General features: G+C 44.1%; 1 protein-coding gene across 2 annotated transcripts in view; it reads right to left on the minus strand.

The window, feature by feature from the left end:
* Positions 1-468: 468 nt before the first annotated feature.
* The window catches only part of elapor2b (endosome-lysosome associated apoptosis and autophagy regulator family member 2b), a 117,195-nt gene continuing 97,185 nt past the window's right edge, over positions 469-20,478 (minus strand). For both annotated transcript variants that reach the window (XM_059654817.1, XM_048554024.2), the window contains 6 exons: positions 16,880-16,976; positions 15,883-15,984; positions 13,804-13,930; positions 10,551-10,729; positions 5,509-5,674; positions 469-4,346 (listed from right to left, as the gene is read on the minus strand). In XM_059654817.1, the coding sequence (XP_059510800.1) occupies positions 4,287-4,346; positions 5,509-5,674; positions 10,551-10,729; positions 13,804-13,930; positions 15,883-15,984; positions 16,880-16,976 (731 nt within the window). In that variant the 3' untranslated portion in view covers positions 469-4,286. The remainder of the gene's footprint in view (positions 4,347-5,508; positions 5,675-10,550; positions 10,730-13,803; positions 13,931-15,882; positions 15,985-16,879; positions 16,977-20,478) is intronic.

The following is a 20,478-nucleotide window of genomic DNA, read 5'->3' on the forward strand; positions in this document are numbered from 1 at the left end:
GAAAATCTTGTTTTGTCACTTGAAACCTAATGATCAGATCTTTGGCTCGATAGCATGTACTGTACAAAATTCGTGATCATATCCAATAGTACGGTCAAGGACAACAAATACATGGGAACACCACCTTCAAATTGCCCTCCCAGCCGCTTATCATTCTGACTTGGAAATACATCGCCATTCCTTCAATGTTGCTGGGTTCCAAAATTTTAGAATTCCCTCCTCAAGGCAACTGTAGGTCAACCACAGCACATGGGCTACAGCAGTTCAAGGAAGCAGCTCCCAACCAGCTTTTGAAGGGAAACCAGTGACGGACATAAATGCTGACTCAGCCAGAACTTCCCATGAAAGTAATTTTAAAATCCATTCTGCTGCGCTATTTGATTGTGGACAGTGCTGAGACAATGTGATATCAGTCACTCACTACTTTGTACCTTTCAACTTAAAGAACAGAATATGAGTCACTAAAAATTCCCAAAACTGCTCACATTTATTTTAAGAAAGTGGACACCAAAAACCATGACCATTTTGGCTAACAAAGAGTGTGCAGCTCAGCAAAACAAAACATATAATGCATGGTTCCAAAGTATACAAACAATGCACCCATTCTCAAAAATAAACTAGAATTCACAACACGTGGAAGGGATTTTAAATGGTATAACCTTTGTCTCTAAACATAGTGTCATACATCTGTACTTCATAAAACAAAGTTCTTTTCTCTATGTATTTATGCTTCACCGTATTTGAAAAAAATGACCAGCAGTGGACTTAAAGCAACAAGAATCTAACAGTGCGAGTAATATTCAGCAGAAAACTGATTTGTTATAACTAAGCACGCAACTTCAAAAAAAAATCAAACTGATAAAGAGTTTTATGTAATGTTGCTGATCTGGACTCTCCAATTACCCTCACCATTTTTCACGGTGCTATTACATGCAATATCTGCACAATATCGCGTAATGGGTTGTGAAATTTCAAGTGTAACTTAAGCTTCCCAAGACGTTGTGCTGGTTTTTAAAAAGCTCCACACTGGAACTAGATAGGGCCCAAAAAGGAGGGTCATGTCCCCAATATGAGTTGAATTACCCTGCCAAGATTCCACCCACAGCACCCAGTTATGAATTTTGAGCAGGGTCCTTGAATTCACTGGAACCTTTGGGTGTAAAGTGACTATTAGGTAAGTTACAAAAGGGTTTGAATTAAAAAGAATAAGTTCAAAACAACTGATTGCCCCAATTTACAAAATAGCTCTGTATATACTTTAAAAGTACGTGTAGATATTTAAAATTACAGTTGGACTGATGCTGTGAGTCAAAATGCTTATTTTTTGCAATAAATCTATTTTGAAGTGTATTAATTGAAGTTTTTGAAATTATCTAGCACATTAAGGAATATTGTTTGAAAATAATATTTTTAAAAATTTAATCATGTTTTTAAAATGTTGCCCAGCTACTGATTCAGTGTAGATGTCACACAGATCAAAATGAAAACAGGTTTGAGCAGAAACTCAGGAGAAGGTGAGGAGACAGGGAGCAATTAGCCAAAATAACACATTTTTAGATACAGTAGACTGTACGCTCCAAACACCCGTCACCTCCACTGTGGAAACACTGCCCTCTTGTGTCAAATTATGGTTGTGCATAGAGCAAAAGTACCTTTGTAAAGTGACCAGAGTCTTCCTGGGCCATACAGCTGCTCCCTCATCAGAGAGGGAGAGGTTAAGATGGATTTGGTTTTTATGGTTACCTCAGCCGACATTGGAATTGAACCTATGTTGTCATTCTGTATTGCAAACCAGCCATCTAGCCATAGATAATACGGAGGGAAGCTGGATGAACACAGCAGACCAAGCAGCAGAGGAGCAGGAAAGTTTGATGTTCTAGCCAAATGAGTTTACTTTATCTTTGGCAACTAATATCTAACTAAGCTGCTTTATTAAAAGTCAATTATGTGCATTAGAGTAATAATGCATGACATTAATCAAAATATCATTCTTCATTTCCAACTTTCTAAGTGTGCTGATATGTTTGCTCGTTAGTTTTGAATCACTTTTCTAAACTCTGAATCTTCCAGTTCAGTTTTACAGCTAAATTAGCTGATTATTAAATAACAAAAATCCATAGCAAATAAAACATCTCTCCTTTGGTCAAAAGACACTCATAGAACTAAAATATCTTTGTGTATATAATTTTATAGTTCACTGTAAATAAAATGCCCCTTGATTTAACGTAATGGGAATCCAGCAGCAGTGTGTTCTCAGTAACCAGTCCATCCACAACTGCAATAAACAAAATTACAAAGGAACATTTCACCCCCGTGTTAGTATCAAAAATTGCACCCCCACTTCATAGTTTCAAAAATGCAAATCACTAATTCATTTATTATCATAAACGTTACAGGCTTCAGAGCTAAAGATCAAAAGACAAGGTCTTTCCCTCTGAACTTGCAAAACAGCACTGCCTAGGAAAGGATATTTGGTCTGGCTAGTTGAGATTTTTTTTTAATAAAAATAGTAAGATATCTGTGGTCATCTTCAGTCACCTGAAGGATGCTTTGTGACTCTTCTGCCTTGCTCATGAGAGAAGCAAAACTTTGATTTGATTGACAAGTTTGTGATAATATAAGCCCCGACTGGTAAAGATAACATATCATCAGATCTAGAGGGAAAAGGGGTAATGTAGATTAGTACTTTGATGAAGTAAGACTTGTTTAATACTTTCGCTCCACTAACACTTGCAAATGATTTTAATTGTTCTTGCTGCCACCTGATGGTTGTAGGCAGGAACAATCTGTGTAGAAGATCTTTCCTGGGCACTTCCAGTTATTAACGAATTCAAAGCAAAACAGTGCTGGAGATACAAAACAAAAAAAAGGAATTGCTGGAGAAACTAAGCAGGTCTGACAGCATCTGTGGAGAGAAAACAGAATTAACGTTTTAAGTCTGATACAACTTGTTCAGAACCTTTCTTCAGTTATTAAGCAGTTCCCTGTTGTAGCAAAACTATTTATTCAACTTTCCTTAGCATTTAATTTCTATAATTTAACACACAGATCAATCCTTACATAGTCCGTATAGAAATAGATTCATTCAGTATGCATTTTACGCATTGAATTGTGAAAATGTGACTGTTTTTCTGCTCCCTTCGGCAACACAGTCCAATGTCTAACACAGAACCTTATTCCGTCCTTGCAACATCCTGCCCCAAACCCTTAGGGCTTTCTGACAGCAATCACCATTCCATCAGACAAAGCATAAAAATTCAGTTCTTATTTCAGCAACTTTTCTCAAAGAGCTACAAGCCTGTGTTTCATTGTGCCAAAAACAGGCAGGTGTTTGCATGTTATATTAAAACTGGTTAATTCTACTGAATCATATTTCCATTCTCAATAATTGAAAATAACGAACACAATGTATTTGGGCATGCGGCTTTGTGGCATCAATAGTAAACATTACTGAATTAATGTGAAATGACATTCAGGGAACACCATGAACTGGCTACACCTCAGATCAGAAGTGTCAATTAAAACCATTGTCAGTGAAGACACCAGCTATCACAGCCCAACACCAACACTTTAAACAGTCTGTTAGGTATTTGCAACAAGTATTCATTTTCTCTAATGGCACACAGACTGAAACATGTTCAATGCACACTCCACAAAGTTTAAGCTTCCTAGTACAAAGTTTCATCCAGAGGACAAGACAAGATGGGACGGTGTTAGAGGGCTTTTCATTTCTTTTAAAATCATGTGATATTCACTGCCTTGTAAACATTACAAGATTGTTTTCGTCACTGGCTTACCTGCTGATTTGCACACTATAAATATAATCCACAGATTAAATCTATCATTTTACATTACGGAACCTACTTTTGCAGTACACAGCTACATTGAAAATCTAGGAAATAAAGTAATGCAGTTAACTGCAGAGAGAAACAAGGGGAAAACAGAAAAATATCCCTGCAACCGCACAAATGGTAGAAGAAAAATAAATGTGTTAAAATGTCCAATTATATTGGTAAGTTAGTAAGAAGAATGAACATAAGCTCTTCCTGAGATTTATGTTGTCAGTTTGGCAACCAGCATGTTCATTACATTTGGCGACTCATGTCTGATACTCCCTACAACTAGCACAATAAGGCAATCAAACAGTGACTGTTTGCAAATGTTTCTTTTCAGTAGTATTTCAGGTACGGTAGTACTTGAGATGTCTTCATGGTTCAAGCTGGTACACGTCCATGCGTTTTGTAATAGGGATTACTGCCAACATTTCTGTAACCAACTTTCCATATTCATATATTGCGAGCTCTTGGTGACTTGAGTTGAACAGACTCAAAAATATCTTCTTTGTCCTTGCGTAAGAAAAATTATAAAAGATTATTAATCAGATTCAGTTCCTGGTGATTTAATTACAGCATACTTGGCCATTTGACTAAAGCAGTACAAATTAAAACTAAACCCAAGTAATGGGAAGAGAGAGCTCAACTTTCTTCGTATTAAAACTTTGGATTTGCTCATGTCTCATGCCATACTGCTTCACCCACTCCCCTTTCAGGGTGGCCATACCATCCTCCTGCTTCATCCCACTACACTTTTATCATTGCCAGTTGTAAACCTTCATTCACTGGCTCCTGTCCCTTACATAACCCTTGGTTCAAATATCCTCACACCCTCTGACCCTGTTCTCAACTCCATATGTGTAAAACATAAGAGACTGAGTAAAATGGGGAGCGGGAGGAGGCCATTCAGGCCCTCAAGCTTGCTCTGTCATTCAATGCAATCACGGCTGATCTCACCAAAGGCCTCAACTTTCCATTTTCTCTCCACTCCCCATAACCCTTCAACCTATTACTAATTAAAAATCTCTCTCTCTCCTCCTTAAATTGACTCAATGTTGCAGCATACACCTGCCTCTGGGGCAGTGAATTCCACAGATTCATGACCTTTGAAAGAAGTAATTTCTCCTCATCTCTGCTTCATATCTGTTACCTTTATCCTAAAACTATGACCTCTCGTTCCAGGTCACCCCACGTGAGGAAATGTCCTCTCCACATCTACTTTGTCAATCCCCTTTAGCATCTTATAGACCGCAATTAGATCTCATCTCATTCTTTCAAACTCCAGACAGTATAGGCCGAAACTGCTCAAGCTCACTTCATAAGCCAAGCCCCTCACCTCTGGAATCAATCCTTTGAACTGGCTCCAATATAACTACATTCTTCCTCAAAGCAAGAGGATCAAAGTATATGCAATCCTTCAAATGCACTCCCATTAATGCCTTAGACTATCTTTTAATTCCAAATTTTTGAGTTTAAATTTCATTAGCCCGGGGCTCTGGATTAGTAGCCCAGGGATATTAACACTAGTCCATCACATCCCCATATTGTTATATCTGATGAACTAACTAAGATGATTCAATCCTTTTTCAATATTTTGCATTATGTGCCATTTATAGAAGTATTTATAACAACCAGAGAAACCTACTGCATTAGAAAGAGTACAGTTGCTTCCTACCTTTGAAGTTAATGATTTCAGCTTCCCCAGTAAGGAAGGTTTATTGGAATAAACAATTTCATCTTCATTATCTTCACCTTCCATTATAGCACAGCTATCAGCTGCAGGAAGCTCCACTTCTCTCGAGTTTGCATTCATCACCAGTCTTGAGTATTTGTACTCTAGCCTGAAAGGAGAAAGGAAGACAAGACTGAGAAATGAGGGGGAGCTGGTGGGAACACAATTCTCTCACAAGTTCTAAAAACCGAAAGAACTGCAGGTGCTGGAAATCAGGAACAAAAACAGAAGTTGCTGGAAAAGCTCAGCACGTCTGGCAGCATCTGTGGAGGGAAATCAGAGTTAACGTTTCGGGCCAGTGACCCTTTTTCAGAGCTGATGGCAGCTAGAAAATGGATGCAGAGAATATGGAGCGGAGGCGGGGGGGGGGGGGGGGGGGGGTGCGGGGGGAGAGTGAATAATAGATTGAGATGGAGCCCAAAAGGAGAGAAAAACCAACTGGACGAAGAATCAGTTAAAGGGGAATAAATATGATCTTCCTCCTCAGAGTTAGCATCATCAGAACAGATGTGACAGAGACGGAGGAACTGGGAGAGTGAAAGACAGTCTTTACTAGAAGCAGGGTGTGAGGATGTACAGAAAGGTAACTGGAGAATCCAAGATAATAAAATGTGAGGCTGGATGAACACAGCAGGCCCAGCAGCATCTCAGGAGCACAAAAGCTGACGTTTCGGGCCTAGACCCTTCATCAGAGAGGGGGATGGGGTGAGGGTTCTGGAATAAATAGGGAGAGAGGGGGAGGCGGACCGAAGATGGAGAGTAAAGAAGATAGGTGGAGAGAGTATAGGTGGGGAGGTAGGGAGGGGATAGGTCAGTCCAGGGAAGACGGACAGGTCAAGGAGGTGGGATGAGGTTAGTAGGTAGATGGGGGTGCGGCTTGGGGTGGGAGGAAGGGATGGGTGAGAGGAAGAACAGGTTGGGGAGACAGAGACAGGTTGGACTGGTTTTGGGATGCAGTGGGGGGAGGGGAAGAGCTGGGCTGGTTGTGTGGTGCAGTTGGGGGAGGGGACAAACTGGGCTGGTTTTGGGATGCGGTGGGGGAAGGGGAGATTTTGAAGCTGGTGAAGTCCACATTGATACCATTGGGCTGCAGGGTTCCCAAGCGGAATATGAGTTGCTGTTCCTGCAACCTTCAGGTGGAATCATTGTGGCACTGTAGGAGGCCCATGATGGACATGTCATCTAAAGAATGGGAGGGGGAGTGGAAATGGTTTGCGACTGGGAGGTGCAGGTGTTTATTGCAAACCGAGCGGGCGTGTTCTGCAAAGTGGCCCCCAAGCCCCCGCTTGGTTTCCCCAATGTAGAGGAAGCCATACCGGGTACAGTGGATGCAGTATACACCACATTGGCAGATGTGCAGGTGAACCTCTGCTTAATGTGGAAAGTCATCTTGGGGCCTGGGATAGGGGTGAGGGAGGTGGTGTGGGGCCAAGTGTAGCATTTCCTGCGGTTGGCCTGCAGGGGAAGGTGCCGGGTGTGGTGGGGTTGGAGGGCAGTGTGGAGCAAACAAGGGAATCACGGAGAGAGTGGTCTCTCCAGAAAGCAGACAGGGGTGGGGATGGAAAAATGTCTTAGGTGGTGGGGTCGGATTGTAGATGGTGGAACTGTCAGAGGATGATGCGTTGTATCCGGAGGTTGGTGGGGTGGTGTGTGAGAACGAGGGGGATCCTCTTTGGGCGGTTGTGGCGGGGGCGGGGTGTGACGGATGTGTTGCGGGAAACGCGGTCAAGGGCGTTCTCGACCACTGTGGGGCAAAAGTTGCGGTCCTTGAAGAATTTGGACATCTGGGATGTGCGGGAGTGGAATGCCTCATCGTGGGAGCAGATGCGGCAGAGGCGGAGGAATTGGGAATAGGGGATGGAATTTTTGCAGGAGGGTGGGTGGGAGGAGGTGTATTCTAGGTAGCGTTGGGAGTCGGTGGGCTTGAAATTGACATCAGTTACAAGCTTGGGGGGCTTGGGGACCGCTTTGCAGAACACCTCCGCTCGGTTCGCAATAAACAACTGCACCTCCCAGTCGCAAACCATTTCCACTCCCCCTCACATTCTTTAGATGACATGTCCGTCATGGGCCTCCTGCAGTGCCACAATGATGCCACCCGAAGGTTGCAGGAACAGCAACTCATATTCCGCTTGGGAACCCTGCAGCCCAATGGTATCAATGTGGACTTCACCAGCTTCAAAATCTCCCCTTCCCCCACCGCATCCCAAAACCAGCCCAGTTCGTCCCCTCCCCCCACTGCACCACACAACCAGCCCAGCTCTTCCCCTCCACCCACTGCATCCCAAAACCAGTCCAACCTGTCTCTCCCTCCCTAACCTGTTCTTCCTCTCACCCATCCCCTCCTCCCACCCCAAGCTGCACCTCCATCTCCTACCTACTAACCTCATCCCACCTCCTTGACCTGTCTGTCTTCCCTGGACTGAACTATCCCCTCCCTACCTCCCCACCTATACTCTCCTCTCCACCTATCTTCTTTTCTCCATCTTCGGTCCGCCTCCCCCTCTCTCCCTATTTATTCCAGAACCCTCACCCCATCACCCTCTCTGATGAAGGGCCTCGGCCCGAAATGTCAGCTTTTGTGCTCCTGAGATGCTGCTGGGCCTGCTGTGTTCATCCAGCCTCACATTTCATTATCTTGGTTTCTCCAGCATCTGCAGTTCCCATTATAACTGTAGGAGTCAGTTGGTTTGTCGTGGATGCTGGTAGCCAGCCTATCCGCAGATATGGAAACAGAGAGGTAAGGGAGGAGTCAGAAATGGAAGGGGAGCCTCTGAAACGTCCACCTTCTTCCTCAACCGAGGATTCCCCACAGGGGACTCAGGCGGGCCCAATCCATTTCCTGCAGCTCTTCCCGCCCACAACAACGACAGGGTTCCCTTTGTCCTTAGCTACCATCCCACCCACATTCATATCTAGAGGATCATCAGCCACCAGTACCACTACCTCTAACCACCACCATCCCTTCCCCTCCCCTCCCTTGTCCATCTTCTGCAGGGACCATTCCCCCAAGGACACCCCGGTCCACACTTCCCTCACCCCCAACACCCCCCTCCATGTCCCTATGGCACCTTCACCTGTAACCAACGAAGGTGCAACACCTGGCCATTTACTTCCTCCCTCCCCAGTGTCCAAGGGCCCAAACATACCTTCCAGATGAAGCAACGCTTCACCTGCAATTCCCAGAATCTAGCCTACTGCATTCACTGCTCACAGTGTGGTCTCCTCTACATTGGGGAAACGAAGCACAGACTGGGTTACACCTCCACCGTCTGTTCTCAAAAAAAAAAGACCCTGAGCTTCCAGATGTCTGCCACTTCAACACAGCACCCTTTTTCTGGCCAACATCTCTCAGGCTCATTGCATTACTCCAGAGAAGCTCAGCACAAACTGGAAGAACAGCACCTCATTTTCCACCTGGGGACCCCACAACCTTCTGAACTCAATATCGAGTTTGACATTTTTAGGACTTGAGCATCCTTCCCCAAGCTCTCCTCCAAACTACTCATCAGGCCTTGTCATCACATGCACTGCTACCACACACAGCCCATTGTCAGCTACTCATCATCCCAGGCTGACCATTAACCATTCTTTGTACAATTGTTTTTCTCTTTGAGCTCTATCTCAACTGATCACCTACTGTCCCCACTCTCCCCAACCCAAATCCTGTATAAAAATCATCCTTTTCCCAGCTACCATCAGTTCTCATGAAGGGACACCAGGCCTGACTCATTAATCCTGATTTCTCTCCACAGATGCAGCCAGATCTGCTGAGATTTTCCAGCAGTTTCTGTTTTTATTCATTCACAAGTACCTCTTGTTGCCAAATTTCTTGTTAATGTAAAAAACATAACCAAGTATTTATATGTCGCTTGTAACTTAATAAAAAGTGCAAAGGTGACTGACAGGAGAATAAGGAAACCGAGTCAGGTCACTAGATATCGGCACAGATAGCAAAGGTCGTGGTCAAAGAGGTTGATTTTGGCGAGTGGTTTAAAGTAGGAAAGCAAGGTAGAAAGGTTTGATGAAGGAATTTCCGAGCTAAGAGTCTAGGAAACTAGAAGGTACAGCCATCAATGGGCCAGTGATTAAAATTGGGGATGCTCATGAGGCTGAAACGAAACTGTGTCAAAGTGCTGAGCTAACACCCACATAGCATTTAACTTTTGAATACTCTCTCCCAATGTTTAAAACTTCCATGTCATAGATTCATAGAGGTCATTAGCACAGAAAAAGACCCTTTGACCCATCAAGCCTGTGCTGGTCAAAACACCCACCTAATTATTCTAATCCTATTTTCCAGCACTTGGCCCACAGCTTTGAATGCCATGGTATCACAAGGTCAAATACTTCTAAACGTGATGAGGGTTTCAGCCTCTCCCACCCTTACAGGCAGTGAGTTCCAGATACCCACTATCCTCTCGATGAGAAACATTTCCTCATATCCTCTCTAATCCCTTAAACAAACATGATATGGTCACTGATACCTTCACTGAGATTCTTTATTTGTCCATATGTTCCTCATCATATCATGCATCTCAATCATGTTCCCCCTCAATCTCCTCTGCTCGAAAGAAAACAACCCAGTCTGTCCAATCTCTCTTCATAACTGAAAGTCTCCAGCCCAGGGGACATCCTGGTGAATCTCCTCTGTACTCCCTCCAGTGCTGTCACATACGTCCTATAAGGCTATGGGGCTACGGGGAGAGTGCAGGTAAGTGGTGTTGAAATGCCCATCAGCCATGATTAAATGGCAGAGTGGACTCGTTGGGCCGAATGGCCTTACTTCCACTCCTATGTCTTGCGGTCTTAATAGTACCGAAACCAGAACTGAACAGCATGTTCTAGCTGTAGCCCAGCCAACATTTTATACAGTTCCAGCATAATGACCATATGAAAAACTAATTAAATTACATTTGTTTAGAAATAAACAACATTTATTTTAAAACATTCAGATCTCTGCACATTCATCTTTGTGAACTTACTTCTTGTTCTTTTTCCAGAAATAGCAGGTTAATATGACCAGCAGCACTGCAGTAAAAGCTCCAATTCCTACAACAGCTTTCAGCCAAAAATCTATCATCTCACAGTTGGTGATTCTTTTTTCAGGAAGTTTGACTCCTTTGATGCACACCTTTGGCTCCTTCCACACGTACGTGGTTTCCTAAAATGCGAAGCAAGTTATTACATTTGACCATCAAAACAACTGCAGCATACCACAAGTGGTCTTCCTCACCCCCGAAAAACACATTTCACCTCTACCAACTGAGAATTTATAACAATGGAACACCATTCCTAACTATCTAACTTCCACTATTCGAGCTTTGAATAAGTGGGTTGGCCAGAATAGTACAAGATAGCCAGAGACTTTTTCCCAGGGCTGGAGTGACGGCCAAGAGGGCTCATAGTTTTAAGGTGTTAGGAGGAAGGTATAGAGGAGACGTCAGAGGGAGGTTCTTCACCCAGAGAGTTGTGAGCGCATGGAATAGTTTACCAGTGGTAGTCGTGGAAGCGGAGTCATTAGTGACATTTAAGCGACTGCTGGACATGCACATGGACAGCAGTGAATTGAGGGGAATGTAGGTTAGGTTATTTATTTTGGATTAGGATTATTCCACGGCACAACAGAGTGGGCCGAATGGCCTGTACTGTGCTGTACTTTTCTATGTTATCCGTTCTAAGACATTGGAGCAGAAGTGGGCCAATCGGTGAGATCACAGCTAATCTGATAATTCTCAGCGCTACTTTCCTGACTTTTTCACTAACAAGAATGATCTCGGGTAATCCAGTCAGAGGGAAGGGACGACACTTTAACTGAGATGAGGAGGAATTTCTTCAGACAGAGAGTAGCAAATCTGTGGAACTCATCGTCAGGGAGGGCTGTGCAGGCCAGGTCATTGAGTGTCTTTAAGGCAGAGATAGATAGGTTCAAAAACAGAAATTGCTGGAAAAGCTCAGCAGTACTGGCAGCATCTGTGGAGAGAAATCAGAGTTAATGTTTCGGGTTGAGTGGCCCTTCCTCAGAGGCGAGGAAGGATCCCTGGTTCCCAGGAAGGGTCACCAAACCTGAAACGTTAACTCTGATTTCTCTCCACAGATGCTGCCAGTGCTGCTGAGCTTTTCCAGCAATTTCTGTTTCTGTTTCTGATTTACAGTATCTGCAGTTCTTTTGATGTTTATGACAGATAGACAGGTATTAATTAATAAGAGATCGCAAATTACCTGGAGAAGGCAGGAGAATGGGGTTGAGAAACATAACAGCCACGATCAAATGTTGTAGCACACTCGATGGGCTAAATGTCCTTATTCTGCTCCTCTCTCTTATGGTCTTATAATTTTTGCAAAGGTTGCGTGACAAGGGTTCAGAAATAATTATATGTAAAATATTATTGCTAAGGTGGGGGCTGTAGTGTTATATTAATGCCCAAGAACACATAAGGCTTGCATTATTTCATTGAGTAGGCATTTAACGAATTGGCTTTGGGTGCAATGTTAGTTTAACAATTGATTTGTAAAGAGAACACTTATTATTCACAGTGAAGCTCAGATGGTACATACAAATTCCCTCAACTCTGTCTGGAAGAGCACAGTTTTCGAGGTTGACTATATCAAATCCTTCCCTCCTCGTGGTCATTTGGTCTTTACTTTCTCGAGGAACATACGCGTTGCTGGTAAGGCCAGCATGTGTTTCCCAGCCCTAACTGTCCTTGGAACATCCTTGTTCAGCTATTTCAGAGGGTTGTTGAGAGTCAACCACGTTGCAGTGGGTCTGGAGTCACACGTAGACAGACCAGGTAGGAACAGGTGATCACGTTCACTAAAGGACGTTAGCAAACCCAGTGGGTTTTCACAACAAATCAATGACAGCATCATCACTGATCATGAGCTAGATCTAAGTACCACCAGTGGCCGTGGTGGGGCCTGAACCCGTGGTGGGGCCTGGGCCTCTGGGCAACCAACCCAGTAACATTACCATTGGCCCCCTAAAGCTGCCCTGCATAGTTCCTGACAGTTGGCATGGAAACAACAGGCAGGGGGTAACTGCACCCTGCTTTGTGGGCTGGGCCTGGACTTTTTGGTGGAGGGGCTTTGTACAAAAGGGACATCCTCTCCCCCAGGATCAGCAGAGGAGGCCGCAACACCAGTCATTGCCCATTCTGGGCCTTGGTTTCCACCTGGATCAATGCAGTCTCAGGGTGTAGAGGGATGCCCAGCACTGTAGGAAAAAGGTTCTCTCTGTTACCTCAAACTCACTATCTCCACCACCGCACCCACATCCCACTCTCACTAACTCCCGTGACACTTTCCCCTCGCTCACCCTCACCCACCCCAACCCTGATATCATTAAACCCTGCACTGCCCGCTCACTCATTCAGGACACCTACTCACTTGCACCAGTAACAACTGTGCCACCCACTTTTATCTCCCTGAATACCTGTCCCTCTCACAGTCCAGGAGGAAAACAGCCCCCAACAGCATACAAGGCAGGAAGTAGGCTGTGAGATATTTGCCTCCTCACTCCTTACATGAACAGCTTCCTGACTCTGCTGGTCTGTGCTACTGCCTGTGTCTAAACCTTGGGACTGGTATCAGGGGCTGCCCTTTACCTTCAGTGCCAGGGCTCCCCAAGCAAAGGCCATCACCCTTGACTTGACAGAGGACTAATGACAACCACGACATGCTTCCTGACTCTGTGTCTGCACTAAAACAGCAAAGCCAGGCAGGTTCAGTGTGAGCACTGGGGTAGGCTCAGTGTGAGTGAGCGCTCTGGCAATGAGTGAAAAGCCCAGAGATCTGGCCTCATGCAGTCCTTGTTGAGAGCTCAGAGAGTTTAGTCTGTACGGCGTATCAGGTAAGATGAGAAGCTGAATATTAATGAAGTGTTTAAAATGCACTAGTCCTTATCGATTGCTAACTCTTGCTGCCTTGTGAAAACCTTACCACACTGGCTGACATAAGCATAAAAGTTGGAGCGAGATGCTCCCAATGTCAAGATGGGCTTTGCCAGAATTCTCAGCTGATTCTGCCATAAATGTCACTGTAGCTCTGCTCAGTCAGACTCTGCACTAAGGTTCTAATCCTGTCCTTTACTCGTTAAATCTACTAGTGCTCATTCATTAAATAATCAATAAATATTTGAGAAATGACCATTGCCTCATGAACATTCAATGTCGCTAAAGTAAAAATTTGATTCATTTCAATGATGTAGCGTTCAGGCAGCTCTCTCCTGCAGTATACCTGAAGACCAGCCTTGCAAGCTCCCTCGATTCCATGGTAGTCAGCTGCTGTGCAGAGCGGACAGGCCTGGACAGTTTCCCACAGGAAAAGGAATGTACATCCATCACAAGTTCCACCCGGACAGACACTAGACAAGAAAGAGAAACGGCAGCTCAGACAAACAGCTCGTTACAAGGGAGAAAACTGGGAATATTCTTCCTTAATAAAAACTGAAAGAACCACAGATGCTGAAAATTAGGAACAAAAGTAGAAGTTGCTGGAAAAGCCCAGCACATCTGGCAGCATCCGTGGGCAGAAATCAAAGTTAATGTTTCAGGTCGAGTGGCCTTTTCTCAGTACTTTTCGCTCCCTGATTAACCCTTCTGTCTCCTGAAGTCTCCCAGCCAATGACAATAAAACACAAAAACAGCCTCTGGAAAGTAAAACACTCCAATGCAGCACAGTGGCTCGGTGGTTAGCACTGCAGCCTCACAGCACCAGGACCCCAGGTTCAATTCCAGCCTCCGGCAACTGTCTGTGTGGAGTTTCCACATTCCCCGTGTCTGTGTGGGTTTCCTTTGGGCGCTCCAGTTTCCTCCCACAGTCTGAAGGTGTGCAGGTTAGATGGATCGGAATGCTAAATTGCCAGGAGTGTCGAGGGTGGGAAATGCAAGGATAGGGTAGGGAGTGGGTCTGAGAAGGATGCTCTGCAGAAGGGCAGTGTAGACTTGATGGGCTGAACGGCCTGCTTCTACACTGTAGGGATTTTATAATTCAATGCAGTAAGGAAATGCAAGCAAGAGTTTTTTTGTAAGGAATCCATTCTTTTGAACTGGAAAATAAAATCCCTCAAGTGGGTTACTTTTTTTCTTTATTCATTCACAGGATGAGGGCATCGCCAGCTAGGCTAGCATTTACTGCCCCACCCAGGGTCAACCACATTGCTGTGGGTCTGGAATCACATGTGGGCCAGACCAGGTAAGGATGGCAGTTTCCTACCCTAAAGGACGTTAGTGAACCAGATGGGTTTTTCCCAACAATCAACAATGGATTCATGGTCATCATTTTACTCTTAATTCCAGATTTTTATTGAATTCAAATTCCATCATCTGCCGCGGCAGGATTTGAACACTGTCTCTGGAATAAGTCAGTGATAGTACCACAAGGCCATCACCTCCCTCTCTCAAACTTTGGGGCAGGCACATGTGTGAGAAGAAGCTTTCCATCGGCGCCTGGTACAACACTCAGATGTGTAGCGTTTCAGACCACACGTACCAACTAACAGCCAATTGCACTAAAGTTCCTCGACTTATCTTAGTGTGTTGACAAATTCACAGCAGACCAGACCCTTCCACTTCCGCCTCAGTCCCACAGCTACACACAAGTGGCAGTGGATGGAAAGTTAGCCCTCACTCCCTCACATTACTGATAAGTATAAGATGCAGAAGCTAGGCCATTCACAGTGACAGAGAGAGTGACAGAGAGAGTGACAGAGAGAGTGACAGAGAGAGTGACAGAGAGAGATAATGAAAGATAGTGCTAGAGAAAGAGGGAGAGGGGGAGAGTGAACAGGACACCAGGTGAATGAGATAAATAGAAACAAACATCGAGATAAATAGAAACATCGAGAATGCGAAAGCAAGGAAGAGAGAGCAAAGAGAAACAGAGGGGGGTATGGGGAGAAATAAAGAGTCACCAGGAGGGAGGGGGGGGACAAAAAAAGAAAAGCAAATGGGAGCTTGAATGTTTTCATTATTTAAAGGCAGCCAGTTTAACATGAGTGAATTGGTGCATACTATTTTTCTCATTGCCATATGTTGTAATGTTAATACTGTGACATGACACTACATGTATGTTTGCTGTTGCTGAATCTGTCAGTTAGCTCAGTTGGATGGACAGCTGGTTTGGCGATGCCAACAGTGTGGGTTTGATTCCCACTACCGTGAGGGTAACCTCTCCCTTCACTGAGGCATGATGACCCTCAGATCAAGCTGTAAAATAAAGGAGAAGAATTAGGCCATTCCACCACCATTAGCTCTTTCTAATGAGAGAGTGGAACTATGGCAACTTTACTTTTTATTCAGCAATTGCAGCGAATACCTTGGTACAGAGATTTCTCCTTTGCCATCCTTTCCTGGATTACATCGAACTGTTATGACAGTTCCACGCCCATTTTCACATGACGTTGTTGACAGAGATGACCTGCAGTAATAAATCAGACAAGAAACTCCTTCAGGTTTACCTCAAAATCCTCCATGCATGAACCAGTCTGAACCCAACCCAGAGTCAGCAAAAGAACATCCAAAACAAAGAACCGAATCTGTGACCTTCACAATAATTGGAAGTCTGATATGAAATGAAAGGGACACAAGGTTTCTCACTCTGCTCCGAACCACATGAGGAGAGACTGGCATCTAGCCTCCTATTTCACTCAGAGAACATGAGGATCGGTTTACATACGGTTGGGTTGGGGTGGGGAGGGGGAAATGTCTATAATGGGGGATGAAAATGGTTTTGTATTTGGTAGTAAATTGCATTGCCCTACTTAATTACAAAGATTTACCAAATCACAATCAGAAGTGACAACCCACATGTTTTAAAAATGTGTTTCTGGTATGTGGGTGTCACTGGGTAGGCCCAGCATTTATTGCCCATCCCTAGTTGCCCCTTGAGAAGATGGTGGCGAGCTGCCTTCTTGAACCACTGTAGTCCTTGTGCTGTAGGTTGACCCACAATGCCCTCAGGGATGGAATTCCAAGATTTTGGTCCAGTGCCAGTGAAGGAACAGCGAGATATTTCCAAGTCAACATTATGTTTAACTTACACCTTTATCATTATAACTTTTACAATGCCTTTGAAGAATCAAATTGCTCAAGACAAAACATTTTACAAACTACAGAACTTTGACAGAAAAATAAAATGGAGGTTAAGTCACTGTATTATCCTTCCTGTCCACATTGGGAAGCACTCAGTTGTTGTGGTTGTAGTGGGGTGCAGAAAGACAGTGTGTGGAAAATCTAGATGTATTCTGTACATTACCAAAAACTACCAAGCTGCACAGATTGATTAGTGATCTCAACACACTCTGTCCACTTACATATAGAAGAAATTAATATCTGGAATGTGGTTTGTAGGGGCAGGAAATAGCTCTGGTCTCGCAGTAACATTTTGCACAGATGTTTCAACAGTTGCACCTGGCAAAACACAAGTTTCAAAACAAAATATTTAAATGCAAAGTATGAAAAAACATTGGTTTATTAGTTTTCCATGTTACTGAGGAATTAATCAGGCAACAACCTCCAGTGAGTAAATATTCACAATTAAACCTAGAGCCACATAGTTGTTTCGGGTTACACTGCTCATTCAGTCTACTATATCAGTCTATCAAAAAAGCTGGCATTGAAACACATGGAGCAGGATGAAGTTACAGTATTTATCTGAAAAGTATACGTTAAATTCACAGAAAAGATTAACATTTACCCATTCTAGGGCTTTATTTTCATTTTAAGTCTTAATGATCTCTGAACTACATCTCTGGTGCTGAAAATTAATTTCTAACAAGTGCTATATTTTATTCCTTAAGACTGCAATTATTGCTAGAGATGGTTTAGAGATGCCATTTTATTTTACATTGACTTTCTTTTCAACTCAGAATTATATCTCTATTTTCTCTCTCTTTTGTAAGACTTTTTTTTAATTTTTGGACTATTGACCGAAAATAAGAAAAATGGAATGTGTCTTTAAAATGGGCAGAAAGTACAAGGAGTTGTTTTATCTTGGAAAACACAAGTGAAGTGATCAATGCACACTTCTGGGGCCATTAAGTCCCAATGCTCTGCCACCATTTGTTGTGGGGCCAGGAGAGCTCAGCATAGCAACAACCATTTGACTAGTAGGCTGCAGTTTAATACTAACCCTGTGAAGACAGTGAGAGGGAGAAGTAAGGAGACCTCCAGACGCAATCTGTATCGATCTCTCTCTCTGCAAACTTTCATTCCTGAATGTTCTTATGAACGAGCAGAAAAGCTACAGGCAGTCAAACTGCAAGAAATAATTCTAAAGCACAAACAAGGTCCAACCAAGCAGCCAGTGAACTACAGACTGACCATCGCTGAAGTACTAACCAATGAGGCATCATCAAAGGATTGAGGATTGGGAAACACACAAATCCAGGTTTGTGATCATGGTCTGGTAATACAGAACTACATTATTCTTAATATTGTGTCCATCTGCTCGTAATATTTCGGTTCTTGACTGATTTTTTTCCCCCCCCTGTGGTGCTTGTTAGCGCATCAGCATATGCGTGTCTGTATTTGTATGTGCATGTGAGTGTGTATCAGGTAACATTTAAGATACCTAAGTTACAAATCCCAATCTTCTTCATTTCAATGTGTTAAAATAAATGGAATTATTTTTTATTGTTACTGACGGAATCTGTTGCGGTTTATTTTTGTCATGTGAAATTAGAAATAAATTTTATTGTCACATGTACTCAAGTACAGTGATACAAGCAGTGAAGAGTGTATGCAGTCACCGTTCTCGGTGCCATCTTCGGTCCATGATGCCACTGCAGAACCGCGTTGCCATTCTTCAAAGCCAACTTGCTTCGGCTGATGCCATGAGCCTGTGCTGGGGCTGATCTCAGCAATGCAGCCACTGCTAAAGCTGTTGGGTCCCCCCTTGGGCACTGGGCCCAACCTCTTCCTCCCTCCACCACCACCAGGAACAAACCTCATATCAAACTTGCTGAAGCTGCTGAGTTCTCCACAGAATGAGGTCAAAGTAAGAAAAAAAGCAATGAAGGAAGAGGAAAGAAAAAAATGTAAAAGCCTATGGAACAGATGATTTCTGGGCAAGAGCCCAGACATTGCGCTGCTACTGGGCTGCCGACATCTTGAACCGGGAGCAGTCAGTCAGAGCTGAATGGGGATTTCAGGGACTAACTCATCACATTGTCATAAACCTGGGAAGAGTGGGGTCTAATTTCCAGCTCAATATCCCAACGGGTCAGGACGCTTCACATCATTTTCTCTCTGTGTAACTTGGCACTCAGTTTAAATTTTAACCTACACCTCCATGTCCTCAGAAGGATTTTGTCAATGACTGGTTAAGGTGAAAAGATGGTGTGAATTTTGCACCTCCTCCACATCCCCCAGCCTCCTGGGGCCCATATAAAATAAAACCAGCAGCCAGGCCAGTGCTAGCTTACACAGCCCCAAGGGCTCTCCATGTCACAGGAGGTAGCTAAGACAACTGACCCACACTTAGCCCTAATCAGACCTTTAATACAACTAAAGGCTATCCAAGGATCTCATTCTCCTCTGGCTCTTGGATACAGTATGTGGAAAGAAACATAATCACCAGCCTACACCTCTACCAGCTCAGAGAGAAAGGTGGGAAGGAAGGCAGGAAGTGAGATGTTGGGCGGGGTGGGTGGAAACTAAGAAGCTATTCCCTGTATCCATCAGAGGTACATCAACACCCTCCACACAACACCCCCAACCCCTGAAAATGGTAATCACTCCTGTTGTGTGGCTCCTACACCTTGCTCCTCCACACTCCCAAATCTCTGGAACACAATCACCACTACCCCCTTGCCAGGAACCCCATTCCCTCTCCAACAATAATCTCCAGACTTGGTCCAGAATCCCTCTTCTTCACAAGGTTCCTTTTGGTCCCAACAAGGATCGTCACTTGTTTCTGCAGTTAGCCGGGCAATTGGATTGGCTGGCAGCTACCTGAGGGAAGAGCTTCCTGTGCCCAGGGGAGGGAGTTCCTTCGGTCACATTTTGACCACCCTCTGGGGCAGTATCCCAAAGGCAGTCAGATCAGTTGGTGCCAACTGCATTTTCAACTGAAGTGGGGCAAGAGGGCAAGTGAAGTGAGTGATACTCCTACCACATAAAATTCACCCAGGTCTTACTTTTCCTGTTCATACACATCCCAAATCCCTCTCGATAGTGTCATACCGTTCAAAATGTCCAATCGCTGAAGCTTCCATGGAAATAATCCCAGAAACTCTTGTGTGTCCAAGCTCAATAAATGACTGCCAGCCATCAATTATTGCTGATCATAGAAAATCAAACCATCCTGAAAAGTAATTCACTCGGCTGCGGTTCCCAGCTGTGGTTTACACTTCTATCATACACTTCATGTCTAACTTTATATTAACACAGCAGAGAGAACACAGCAGTGCAGAGGGATGTGTCTATATAATTAGAAAAAGTCAGCATGCACTTAGGACAACTAATAGGAAGATAAATGGGAAACTGGCCTCTATTACAAGAGGTTAAAGTGTAAGAGTAGGGAAAGGGAACCTAGAATACTGCTTACAGTTTTGGTTTCATAGAATCCCTACAGTGTGGAAACAGGCCATTCGGCCCATCCACACCATCCCTCTGAACAGCCTCTCATCCAGACCCACTCCCCTGATTTCCCATGTCTAACACACTAATCTACACATCCCTGCACACTCGGGTAATTTAGCACGGCCAATCCACCCGAACCTGCACATCTTTGGACCATGGAAGGAAACCCACGCAGACACAGGGAGAATGGTAACTGTCTGTTGCAGTTTGCACAGAGGCTGAAGTCGAACCCAGGCCCCTGGCACTGTGAGGTGCCGGAGTGATAGCTACTGGGCCACCGTGCCGCCCTGTTTCCGTCTTTAAAGAGGGATATGATTGCTTTGGAAGC

This window comes from Stegostoma tigrinum, chromosome 25, assembly GCF_030684315.1.
Source record: "Stegostoma tigrinum isolate sSteTig4 chromosome 25, sSteTig4.hap1, whole genome shotgun sequence".
NCBI classification, from domain to species: Eukaryota; Metazoa; Chordata; class Chondrichthyes; order Orectolobiformes; family Stegostomatidae; genus Stegostoma; species Stegostoma tigrinum.